This window comes from Solanum verrucosum, unplaced genomic scaffold (assembly GCF_900185275.1).
Source record: "Solanum verrucosum unplaced genomic scaffold, falcon-dt-bn FXZP01000125.1, whole genome shotgun sequence".
NCBI classification, from domain to species: domain Eukaryota; kingdom Viridiplantae; phylum Streptophyta; class Magnoliopsida; order Solanales; family Solanaceae; genus Solanum; species Solanum verrucosum.
The window spans coordinates 2,554,953-2,568,395 of NW_026019923.1; the positions used below are offsets into that span (position 1 = coordinate 2,554,953).

At 32.6% G+C, this 13,443-nt stretch overlaps 2 protein-coding genes across 2 annotated transcripts; one reads left to right on the forward strand and one right to left on the reverse strand.

The window, feature by feature from the left end:
* Window positions 1–695: 695 nt before the first annotated feature.
* Window positions 696–7,358, forward strand: LOC125826856 (protein CIA1-like). The gene is made up of 10 exons (XM_049506202.1): window positions 696–962; window positions 1,754–1,897; window positions 2,166–2,381; window positions 2,604–2,671; window positions 3,080–3,145; window positions 3,269–3,319; window positions 4,758–4,901; window positions 5,175–5,283; window positions 6,302–6,385; window positions 7,147–7,358. The coding sequence occupies exons 1-10, from the start codon at window positions 768–770 to the stop codon at window positions 7,237–7,239; spliced, it is 1,170 nt and encodes a 389-aa protein (XP_049362159.1). The 5' UTR covers window positions 696–767; the 3' UTR covers window positions 7,240–7,358.
* Window positions 7,359–9,288: 1,930 nt separating this feature from the next.
* On the reverse strand, window positions 9,289–10,115 carry LOC125825315 (uncharacterized). The gene has a single exon (XM_049504662.1). It carries the CDS (start codon window positions 9,986–9,988, stop codon window positions 9,527–9,529), a length of 462 nt encoding a protein of 153 aa, XP_049360619.1. The 5' UTR covers window positions 9,989–10,115; the 3' UTR covers window positions 9,289–9,526.
* Between the last annotated feature and the right edge of the window lie 3,328 nt (window positions 10,116–13,443).

Sequence of the window (13,443 nt, forward strand, 5' to 3'; positions counted from 1 at the left end):
AGATATACTCATTACCATAATATTACGAGATATAATTTAATATGTTATATACTTTCTCTTCTATGTCCAACAATAGTTGTCTGTTATTGACTTGACACGCCCCTTAAGAAAGATAAATAATAGGGGTAATACTACTATATTATTGTTTGACTTTATTAAGTTTAATGCTTTAAAAAATGCTAGATGATAAATGAGTACTTAATAACAAGGGTAAAATAGACACAAAAGGTAAATTATCTCTTAATTTTCTAAATTGGACAAGTGGACAACTAATTTTAGTATAGTGAACAACTATTTTTGGACAGAGTGAGTATTTATCATAATAAAAAAAAAGTAGTTTTATTAAATATATTTAAAATATAAGAAAACAATCAACACTTAAGGAAAAATTGAACGAATTGTGTTATGACCCTCATTTTAGTTCATTTCAATCCAAGTAACTTTTAGACGGGTCAATAAATCACTCAGTTAGTAACTTACCCCATTTTAACCAGTGCAATTGATGTAGAGGTGGACTTAAAATAGAAAAAGGAAATGACAAATTGGGTGAAATCTGTAATTAACTGAAACTTTTATTTAAAAACTTTAGGGGTGTAACTGTCAGTTCATAAACTAAGTAACTAACTTAATAGGCCCACTTAAGTAACGTATAACTACTCCTTTCTCAGCTCACTGTACAAATCCACTCAAACATCACCAAAATCTGATCAAATTTCCCCAATTTATATTGAGCAGCACAGTCGCTTCGCCGCCACAATTCCGCCGCGATGAAGAATTTCAGCTACGACGATTTTGAACTGAGAGAGATTCAAAAGCTCGAAGGTCACACCGGTAAGGTTTTGGGCATAGCTTGGAAGGTGGATACCGGAGTATGGGGTTTTCTGGCAGTAATGGCATCCTGGAGTGATGATAAAACCGTACGGATCTGGGAAGAGAACTTATCCGGCTTATTTGTGTGTAAGGTTTGATTTCTTTTTTCATTTTCTCAAATTTATCTTTTGGATTAGCTGATTGTGAATAACCGATAAGGTTTTATGTGTTGAAAAACATTTTTAAGTGGTGAAACTGATGTTATAAATAAATAGTTATGTGTTTGAAATAGAAGTTTTGAAATTGTTAACAATAGTTGTGATAAAAAAAATGTTGATAAGATGTTCTTTTGTTAGAATGACTAAAATTCTCTTCTTCTTTTTTTGTTAAAGTAGGTTAGAGTCCTATATTGGTCGGAGAATGGGCATGTGATATGTTTATATGGACTTGGACAATTCTCCCCGATGAGCTAATTTTTAGGATTGAATTGGCGTCTAAGGTCCATTTAACATGATCCATTCCTATTTGGGCTTCTGTTACACGCTCCAGTTGGACCCGGGCGTGAAGAGGGGTGTTAACGTGGGCTAAAGTCTCATGTTGGTTGGAAACTGGACTAGTGATATGCCTATATTGACTTGAGTAATCGTCCCCTTATGAGCTAGATTTTGGGGTTGTGTTAGGTTGAGTTCCATTTAACAATTTTCTAGCAAGAGGGTGTCTTATTAAACTTATAAGCTAGTCAAATTGACTTATACATATTTTTTAGCTTATCTATGCATTTGGTTAACCCCATTTCCTTATAAGAATTGTTTTCCTTTAAGTTCCTTCCCTAGCACTCTTTCCATGCTCAAGAAAATATAGTGGCTCATTCTCTAGCTACAATGACTATTTGAACCTATACATAAAAAAGAGCTGTAATAACTCTTAGAAGGAAATTTTGCAGGCTGTTTTGGAGGCATCATCTACTGTTAGATCGTGTGCCTGGTCACTGGAATACAATTTGTTGGCAGCAGGTTGCTCTGATGCCACCACTGTCATTTGGAAAAATGTCGGTGATCATGCCTATGAGCGTATCTACACTTTAAAGGTACAATGACTTTGTGAGACTATCAGAGAGTTAACTCTCTGTAATTATTGCAACATACAAACTTCAAAGATCTATCAGCAGTTCAGCACTCAGCAGAATACGGGAATGTGTTCCTACGGAGTTCATTTTGATTTAGCTTATAATTGATTTGTGTTCCTAATTTGGATGAACTTATATATTTAGGATTTTTTTTTCATTTTCTTTAATAAGTTATAAATCTACAAAATCCTGTCTGCTTTCTTATTTTCAATATGTGGATAATGTCCAGGGTCATGAGAATGAAGTGAGAAGTGTTTCCTGGGATATGGTCGGGCTACTGCTTGCGACATGTGGAGGTGATAAGTCAATTTGGATATGGGAAGCTTTGCCTGGAAATGAGTTTGATTGTGCTTCAGTGTTACAAGGAAACACAGAAGATGTTAAGATAGTTCAATGGGATGATAATAATGCTTTATTCTCCGTTAGTAGTGATAACACCATTAAGGTATATTTGAGAGGTTCAACTGCACATTCTCTCTGTGTGTGCATGTGTTATTTGCTTATAAAGAGTTTAGCATGCTTTTCATACCCTTATTACATGTAACATAGAATCGGTAGTCAACACATTTCTCTTCTTTTTCTTTTAATGAGGGCAGGGGCAGAGTAAAGGGATTTGAACCTTCATCAGTGATATTATCTAATCTCTAGTGGTGCTTGAAAACTTTAGGTTTGGAAAGAGACAAGTTATAACAGTGGTGATTGGCGTTGTATTAAAACTTTGGGTGAGTCTGACAGGTAAGAATTATTATTTGGCAGTATATTTTTCATTTTGTTATATCTAGATAGTGTATAAGTGTATCTTATATCCTGAAAAACCTTCCATTGTGTGACTATTTGGAACATTCATGTAACAGTCATAGGTCGGATTTTAGTTCTAGAGATTTTTGTGTGAAGTGTTTCACTCATCCTACTAACAGTGAAAAGTGGTCTATAATTTTCTGGATAGTCCAAGCAACGTAGGACAACAGTAATTTATAAAAAAATCAAAATTAAAGGCAAAAGCAAACTTCTACTGTTTGAAAGTAATTTTTCAACAAACACTTTCCAAAATAAGTTGATTTTGAAAGCTTGACCAAGAATGCTATCAGTAACGTCGTTTAAGATTGTTTAGGAGCTTATACCACTACATGGTTGAACTTTCAGAGAACATACTTCTGCTGTGCTGTCTCTCTCTTTCAGTAAAGATAGAAGAAGAATGGTATCTTGCAGGTATGGCTTTCTCTCTGCTGAATTCGTTTTAAAATACACTCTTAAGTCTAGGGTGCATCTTAACTAGGATAGTTGTTGTAGTCACTACTAAACAGATTTTACATTGAATTCCCTAACTTGCAGTGATGGCCTTACCATCAAGATATATTGTGATCGTGATTATACAGAACTTTGGTAAGCCCAGTCTTATCCTTATTTTCATAAGCATAATGCAATCCTATAAAGTTGATTTATGTGATCCTATGGGAGAGTGTCCCTCATTGATTGCGAAGAGCTTTTTCTTTTTTTTCGCTCTATTAACAATTACCTTTCTAGTGGGCTAGTAAAGAGTAAAAAAGAAGAATTGCCACACGTGCACATGAGAACTTGGACACAAGGCAAAATGGTTGATTTCCTCCCTCCCACCCCAACCCTGGGGCACAAGGCCTGATCCAAGTCGCATTTTGAATCCTGAGGAATTGTCTGATCTCCATAATTATTCTATTAAGTTAGCACACTGAAATGTTTGCAACCACTGGTAAACGGAGCAGAACGCTCTAAGAAGCCATCCATGTTTATCCCCTTGGTCAATGTAAGCCTCCAGATGCCTCCAAGCAAACAAAGGTTTTTTCAGGGTTATCGGCGCGCATCCAACCTTCGTTCTGTGACATCAGCGGTGGTGCCCCGAAATCCCTAGTATATGAAAGAGTAAAAAGGGTTTTTCGTTGTTGTGGAATAAGAAGCCTTTGCATCTTAATGCACATATTTTTATTTTTTCCAATAGAAAAGAGGGTGCAGGTGTTGGAAATCTTACGGAAATACTTCTCCACGAACGCTTATAGGAAATTCTCCATAGCTTGAGGCATGTCGTAAGACACTGTCCCTAAGGATATTTCACCCAGTATAGGTGTATCCCCCAGGATACAACAAGTTCTTCTAGTATTAAACTAGGAGCCAGAAACTAACAAAGATTTTTAAAACGAAAATCCAGCACTACAAAGTATGGGAGGAAGAATTAAGAGAAAAGATTATTATTCTTGTTCCACGACTTCAATATATAAGTGGAAGAATATAAAATATTGTAGAAGAAAATGGACATCTCTCTCCCTCCTTAATCCCACAGATGACAAAGGACTTACTTAGTGAAGATATGAGCTTCCTAGTATGTAGCCGTTTAGGAATAATGGCATTGGTAAAGCCATTCAATTTCTATTCAAGGCTGGCCATTAAATGGCCAAATAAATTTGAACAAATCAATGTCTGTTAATGAAGGAATTAAAGGCTTATAAATGGATTTAATATGGTCACAAAATAGTGTTGAAAAGTTCTCAAACATGAATATTGTGTATTTGAGATATTTATATTGTTTTTCCAACATCAAGTCCTTTTGAACATCATTTTGATGCATTCAAATGGACAATTATTTTTGTTCACTTAAGAGACCACATTTATTGCTTTGTTTATTTTGTCGTTCCTCAGACAAAGAGTGGTCTTCATTAATTTAGTCAAATATCTTTGCTATAATAGTTCTCAGCGATAACTATGTTTCCCAAGCCGAGGGTCAGCGATAACTATCTTTGAGGTAGGAGTAAGGTTTGGATACACTATACCCTCCCAAGACTCCACTTTGTAGGACTACAATGGGTATATGTTGCTGTAATTACTATGTTTTCCAATTCCTGATTTGCTACCATCTCCTTTTTGTGCTTGTTAGGTCACATATTTGCACTCTATCTGGATATCATGATACGACAATTTTCGCAGTTGACTGGTTGAGGTAGCTACTCTATATCTATAACTAATTTATGCTCTTTTTTTTTAAAAAAAAATTCTGTTTGCACTCCTTAATATTACCTTTATTTGGACAATTTTTTCCTTTTCTACAAAGTGTTTAATTGGGGGGAGGGGCAATTTAAGATTTACGGTCTATTTTGCATAAATCGAGAGTTTCATAGCTTGTTTGACTGTCTAGATTTCATGTTTGATCTCTTTTTATTGGGTATGTTATAGCTATTCCTACAGGCTAACATTGGATATTCTAATATGTTAGGGAATTACTCCGTTGGGTACCTGAGGAGGAAGACCAGGACCCAGAAATATATGCTAGTGCAGGAGCTGATGACGCTATACATATATTTATCGAGGACAAGGACAATGAGGTATTGGAAAACCTTCTATATCCCTTGTACAGTTTTATAATTCAGGTGCTTATTATGTTGTGTATAATGTTAATCCCCTAGCGGATCAACTCCAATGTGCCTTTCAAACTAGTACTATTAGTAATCAATTATATAGCTTCTTCAATATACACTGATCTTTCGATCAAGTTTTGAGCTCCGTACTCCAAAACCTTCCTCCTATTAACCCAAATTTCTTGTGGGAGCTGGAAGAATCTGGGGTGTTCTTCTATGCCACTAGGTGTGGGCCCGTCGTCTCCAGCCTTGACATGCAGAATTATCTTTGCTGCCTGTATTTCATGCTAGACATGCTGCGCCCGTGGATTAGTTGAGATACTCACAAACTGTCCCAGTGTTCACTATTTTTTTTTAAAAAAATTTAGAAAAAAGAAAGAAAGAGAAGATTACAATAATATCAAAATTAACTGCTTAGGACAGAGGCCAATTTAAGATTTAAGCTCTATGGTTTCAACCTTTAACATTCTCAGCAATGAAACACATTATGTTTTAAATTTATGGGTTCATATTTACTAGTAATTGCAATTTTGATGGACATTTACACATAAATTTATGCTCCACTTCAAAAGTACTTGATTCAAATGAACCCGGGAACTTAAAGCTGCATTCTCCCCTGGCTTTAGGACAGTTCTTTGATTCTGATTTTGTTCTTCTCGCCAAATCTCTCTCAACTTGAATGTCTCGTTATCTGGGTTCTAAGACATACTTTTCCTTATCAATGAGCGTCTTCTAAAGAGGCAACACTAAATAATTGATGTTTCACTTCTTCGTAATTTTTATTTCAATTTCTTTATTCATATATGTGTCATTCATGCTTATGATTATTAGTCTTGGACTAAACACATATATTTGTATTTTTTTCTTCTCTATGAGCCTTTTTTCATTTAAGTCCACGCTTTATTTGCACTTTTCGCTTAAAGCCCTAGCGGAACTTAGAGCTTTTTTGCGTTTTTTGCTCTTGATAACACTAGTCTGATGACAGGTTGATGGACTTTCATTTAAACAACTTTTGAAGAAGGAGAAGGCTCATGAAACGAACATAAATTCTGTAAAATGGCACTCTGGGGTAAGTCACCGGTATACCATAGTGATAGGATTTTGACCTTTACTTGTTCATCTGTCATTGCTTTAAACTCTGCAATTAGTATGCTACAAAGATGCTTTAAGCTTTGAGCAGAAGCTGAGATCATCTGGAAACTTCTGAGCGTTTTACCGATCATAGGCAATTCAGAATTTAAGTTTTATGTGTTCGATCTTTAAGGTTCTTAGCGTTGGGACTTTAAAATGAATATTTGTTGACCTCAGCTTCTGTTGACAGATATGTAATAAACTATGTTGCTCGGATTATCCAAAAATATTTCCATACGTGTGTCGCATCCTCCAAAAATGCATAGCTTTTGGACGATCCGACACACACCTCGCGAAATTTTTGAAGAGTCTGTGCAACATATATAGGTGATAAAATATGTGTCAGATCTGACAAATGGTGTTATGTTAGATACTGCAAATTTGCAATGATTGTTGAATGGTTTTTCAAGATCTTTGTCTCCTGTTTTATACTCAAATATTCAGTCGTGTTGTTTTGTATCGAAGACTAGAAGGTTGAATTCACTCTATCATGCTTACCATCTTTAGTTGGATCGGTATTTGTCTTAATTCGACCCTACCCTTTATTCAAGCATTTTTTTCTTCACCAAATTGCTCTAGGCCTATGTGTTTGGGTATTTGAGTTTCTCCTCTATTTCACTAACAAAATTGAAAACAAGATTCTTTTTTGGTCAAATAAATTCCTCAATGTGTTTACTTTCTTCTATCAATACCTTGCAGGATAAAAGGCGTTTGGCGTCCGCCAGTGATGATGGAACAGTGAAGATATGGGAGTTTGTTTGCCCCTGGCCTGCTGGCCGCATAGATCCATAGTTGATACTGGAAGTGTTGTTATAGTAATTTTGAGCCTGTTGATGCCTCAAACTTCTGGAAAACTATTTATTTTCTCGAATTCAAGATCTCTTCTTAAGGGCAGAGGGACTCTATCTATCCACCACAATCCTTAGTGATATCATTATTACATATTATATTAGAAAAATAAGAGAATATATGTGCAAAGTTGATACCATCATTTCTGCTGTCAACATTTTTATCAATGATGTAGGACTGTAGAAGCATAATTCATAGCAAACGCGTATCCAAGATTTGAAGTTTATGAGTTCTGGCAATCCATGGCTAGCCTCCGAATCCACTTCTTATATATGCTACTGTATTCACATTTGGTTGTATATACGTATTGTGGATTTCTCAACACATTATACAAGTTTTGAGCCAAAGCTACCGAGTGATACCCTCCCCTAATTCACAGTAATTTTGAGCCTTATGACTACTATCCTTTCCCCCCTTCTTATAGGCAGTCTAATTCATATTTAGTAATATCACTACTATGAATTGTACTAGAGAATTAAAAGAAGACATAATGGTTAAAAATACACATGAACTGTTATTTTTTCGCGAGTTTTGTTCTTTTTTTCTACTTGAACTATCACCATATATATAGTAAAACACATCTCAACTATCTTTCTTTCTTTTTTCTACCTGAACGATGGTGATAGTTCAGGTAGAAAAAGGGAACAACTGATAATTTAGTGTGTTTTAATACAGAATATGGACTATGGTGATAGTTCAACTAGAAAAAAAGGAATAACCGTTAGCTAAAGTGTGAAGCTCGTGAAAAAATCGATAGTTCAATGTGGTTTTTACCATTAAATCTAAAAAGAATAAATTGCAAATTTCTAAAGAACTTATTAAAGCTGGGACCATCTTTTTTTGTCTGGGTTCATTATTACTGTATGATATTCTTATGCACGCATGCTGTATAACAAGTTGGATTTTAGCATATATGGATGCATCTCTCAAATAGCCACATTATGTGATCTATGTTACATGTTGAAATTCTGTTTTGGCTTTTTCTCACCTTCTTATTATTATGGTTTTCCATTGGTGTTTCCACCTCGTTTTGAGACCACTTTAGATTCGTATCGAAAAGTTCTACTTTGAAAATAAAGTGCTCACGATCGGTGGCAATCCAAGAGATTCAACATATATTATATGTACATAAAAAGATTGACATATCTACATAATATAATTTTCGATGGTTAGTTCCAATCCCTATTTCTTTTTCCTTATTTTGACTTTACAAAAAGAAAAAAAATCATTTTCCTTCCTTGGAAAAATTAGGGTACATGTGAAAAACAAAAAAAAAGACGTTTACTGGTCCTCAAGTTGTCAGCTTGTGGGGCGGGGAAAGGAACGCGTCATGATAAAACAAGAGAATGAAAAGTCGTTTTTAAGCTAAAAATTCTTCAGAACTTATTAATTGATCGATGTGATCCTTAATTATAGATTGATTAGGTCATGATCTTTCAATTAAGTTATCAATATAATAAGATAGTGGACTAGTCACTTTTCAACTTTATAATTGAAAAATGGTTATTATTTTCGAATTTCACATTTTTATAAGTCCAATTCCATAGCAATATCAAAGAATTTTCAGGATAGTAACTATTTTTCAATTATACGAAATGAAAAGGTGATTTCATGTGAATTTTCACATACAATAAAATAGATGCTTGTATTGATCGTAAGAATAGAGTTCCGTGACCATTTTTCGGCATTATCTTTGAAAAATAACATAGTTATAAAATTTCAAATTTAATAAATAAAAATAATATTTTAAATACATGAGCTGAAAAGTGACTAATCGTGAATTTACCATTATTGCTCTGTGGCTTTTACCCCTTTCCCCCCTCCAATTTTTTTTTTTAGAAAAAGGAAAATATATAAGTCCTACTAATATCCAACTAAAGTATATTCAACTTTCAATTAATAAAAAATATATACTATTATTTCATATTTGATGGTAATAGAATTCTAAAATAAAATTCAAAATAGCATATTTTCACATAAAGGAATCACATGAATCGAAATAAGAATTTACCTATAATTCAGGGACCAAAAGTGCTATTATCCCCAACCATAAACATATGTATTTCTTCAATGTATTAACATGGAAACACACAATTATTATGATAATAAAAATAATAAAACAGTTCAGTTAAAGAGTAAAAAAAAAAACCCCAAAAAAATAAACATCAGAATAAAATAAAAATGCAAAAAAAAAAAAAAAAACTCATCTTTTTTTTTTTGGAGCATATTTTCAATAGCTATTTTCAATTCTCAATCTGCAAGATGAATTTGTTCTTCTTTCTTCAACCAAAGCAGCTCTAGCTGACATTATATTATTATTATTCATCAATTTTGAATCAAATGCACTACAATCAATCCAATCTTTGAGTAATTCCTCTTGTCCCCAAATTTCTGGTATCCATACATGTCCTGCCACTGCAATTCTATGTCTCTTCAATCTTTCACGTCCACTATCCTCTGTCCTCATCGACCCGCCCTCTTTATGTGCACTAGCATGTCCCACGTGCACATTGATCATGTCTGACATAGTTTCTGCATCGTTGAATTTTTCTTGATCACGCTTAATCGTGACGTTGTTTTTCTTTACTAGTAAATTATTAGTCCTTGTTGACTCAACCTTGTCATTGTTAGGATCGGGGCGTCTTGAGGGATGTATAGAAAAAAATGATGGATTTTCACGTTTGTTCGTCATAATGAACGTATCGTTGAATTTATGTTGTTGGTATTGAATGAATTTGAAGCAAATTGTAGAAGGAAGATTTTTTATTATTTTTTTTGGTTTGACTAGTCTCCAAACTATAGTATTGGAGCTAGCCAAGAGGGAGAAATGATGGTTTTATTGTGGTCTACAAACTATAGTGTAAGAGAGAGAATATATTCTTGTGTTGGAGAAGAATGCAATATGAGGGGATTTATTAGTATTAATATTTTGTGAGGGGGGGGGGGGAGGGGGGTGAGGGGCAAAGATTTGTACTTAATATTGTGTGTAGGGGAAAGGTGCAAGGATTTGTAATGGAAAAAAAAATCGTTTGATATCTGATATCTACATTGAAATTTAATTGATTAAATTCAGATTCACATAATAAAAAAATCATTTTTAGAAGTAATATTTTCCATAAAAATAATTTCATATTCAGAATTCGAACACAAAACTTCTGATTATAACATCATGACCACAAAATATTGTTTTTTTTTTATGGCAAGTGAGAATAAATAGTACATGTCTTTTGTGTGGAAATTTTGATGCTCAAATTTGTGTGGTTAACTTCAATTCTTTTTTTATAAAAAAAAAAATACTATTTACCAAAAAGAGAATGGACAAAGATAGGCCTCTTATTAAACAACCAAGAGGCATACAGTGATTGGTCAGTTGATTTTTGGAGGATTCTGAGGTTGACATTGATTTTTGAGTGCATGTAGGGTAGAGTTGTCAACAAAGGCGTTCTAGTGCGTTATAGATTTTAGCCAATAAAAATAAAGAATATGATATCGAAGATTCTGAGGTGAATGTAACTTTACTACATTAAAATCATATAAATTACTATGTATTTTAAAGGGATAAGAGTCTGAAAAATACTCCAATTTTGATTGAATTTATTGTTGCGATACTAAACTTTCATGAGGACCTATTACCTCCCTAGACTATTTAATACCATATTTTAAACATATATATTTGCCCACGTGGACATAAAAAATAATGGAAAATTATAAATAGTAAGGTGTCCACGTGAGCACATATATACCTTTAAAATACACTATTAAATAGTTCAGGGGGTAAAAAATACGGTATTAAATAGTCTAGAGAGGTAATAGGTCCTCATGAAAGTTTAGTATCGCAACAACAAATCCGACCAAAGTTGGGGTATTTTTCAGACCCTTATCCCTATTTTAAACATTGAAATGTAAACTCATGTGTAAAAGTATGTTAAACTTGATTAATAGACTTTTGGAGGATTGTGAGGTCTGATATCAATTTTTCGATGTGGGGGTAGGGGGTGGAGAAGTAAAATTATTTCTAAGTTTTTTGATCAATGAAATATAATTTGATATAGAAATTTTAAGAGGTGGATATATCTTTATGGCATAGATTTATATGAATTCAGTATTTTTTATATGAAACGTAAATTTATGTATAAAATTTATCAAATTAAATTAGTAAATTTAATTTTTCGAGTATGGTGAGGCTGACATTGATTTTTGAGTGGGGATGAGGAATATATTGAGTTGTTTCAAAGTTTTTTGGCCAATGAAAATATATAATTTTATATACGAGACTCAAAGGTACATGTAACTTTGCGATGTCAATTCATAGAATTAAATATTTCTAACGCAAAACATAAATCTAGGAGCAAAATTTTACTAGATTTTGGCCAGTGGGTTTTTGAAGGATTGTGAGGTTGACATTGATTTTTGTTGTGTGTAGAGGGTGGGGTAGGGAATAGAATTATTTCTAAGTTTATTGGTCATATCTAGAATGAATCGCGGATACAATATTATGATATTGAATTTATATGAATATAACTTTTTTAACATGAAATATAAATTCATAAACTAACAAATAACAAGTAAGAATGCATAATTTTATAAATTTAACACTTAAAATTTTAAAATAAATGATTTTAAAATTTAAATTTTAAATCTGTCTCGAGAAATATGTGATGTGTGTGATTCACAGCTATAGGTGTTGATCGTGTGGTAGTTGTATCAATCATTTAATGAGATGGAGACTAGTTTGGAAGGGTGTGTGAGAAGATATTTTTTTAATATAAAAAATTCACTCTGCTTTTACCTTGATTAGTATTGGTTAATTATTGATATTCAGAATCAACTATATGATCTAATTGATTTAAATTCGCGTTATATAAAATTTATCAAAGCCTAATTGCTTTCTAACTTAAAATTCTTCTATCTTTCTTATCGAAGATAGAAGAATTTTATTGTTTCCACCACATTTGGAGATGAGCTATTGTACGATTAAAAAATCATGTTTTTTTATGGAATAAATTCTACCAACTGAAAGTAATATATTACTTGTAATAATTTCAACCTGTATTTCTTATCTTTTTATAATAAAATCATTTTCTATGACTAGTTACAACTAAACTAGACAAAAATAATTTTATAAAAATCTTCTATTTTTCATTTATGTCGTTTCATCGAGCTTCTAAAAATATATTATACAAATTAAAATTAATTATTTGATGTGTCATATAACCGGATCTTTCCTTCTTCTTTTTACACGAAAAAACATTTTTAATTATTCACTTTGTCTGTATCAACTCAACTAATGATATGGCATGTAAAAATAATAATTTTGTACCCTAAAAAACAAAATATTCTTGTCATTTTAGTTTTTGTATGTACCATTTTGGATTTTCAAATCAATTTCAACATCATAATAGTGAAAAAACTATCCAACTAAAAACAAGAAAAATAACATAAAAGGAAAAATTAATTTATTTATTTTTAGTAAGAGAAAGATCAACATTTACAATAAATCTTTTTTTATTTTTTATTTATTTTGAAATTTGATTATCCGACCTTCGCTGAAAAGCCTTTGAAGAATAAAGCAGAGTTTCCATTCTCAAAATTTAAATCCAAAACGATGAAATATAACATGTACTTACCATCTCATCACGATCCTAGAAGAATAACCAGCTGTGTAGATTCTTTTTTTTTTTCCTCTTTTAATCTTGGATTTTGTACCAAGAAATTAATTTTTATTTTTATTTTTTTGGTTTTTTGTGAGGGTCACCACTTTTCTTTGTCAAGTCATTGCACTACTATGCATCCCACATGGGCTTGTCCATAATTGTGGGCCTATTATCAAATTGTCACATCAAATATTCATAGTTTTTAGAATTTACATCTCTATATATACTTTTTTCGATTTTCATTCGTGGTTCAGTATTCATATTAAAATTTCACTAAGTCCGAATAAGTATATTGCAAGGTTAATTTCTAATAATAGCACTCCTAACTCAAGATCTCTAATTAAAAATAAAAGAATTTCAATCATCTGATCATAAGTCACGTCGAAACATTTTTATATATTATATAATATGTATACATAAGAATAAGTTTGTGTTGTCATGTCAAAGCCACTTGTGGAAATTGAAAAGACAAGTATAAATTCTTTTTTTTCAT

Excerpts from the sequence above, each read along its gene's own strand:
- LOC125826856 (XM_049506202.1), top strand. The coding sequence starts at position 768 with ATGAAGAATTTCAGCTACGACGATTTTGAACTGAGAGAGATTCAAAAG. Across the intron at positions 2,672-3,079 it reads ACTTTGGGTGAGTCTGACAG|AGAACATACTTCTGCTGTGC; the intron begins GTAAGAATTATT and ends TTGAACTTTCAG. Across the intron at positions 6,386-7,146 it reads CTGTAAAATGGCACTCTGGG|GATAAAAGGCGTTTGGCGTC; the intron begins GTAAGTCACCGG and ends AATACCTTGCAG.
- LOC125825315 (XM_049504662.1), bottom strand. The coding sequence starts at position 9,988 with ATGACGAACAAACGTGAAAATCCATCATTTTTTTCTATACATCCCTCA.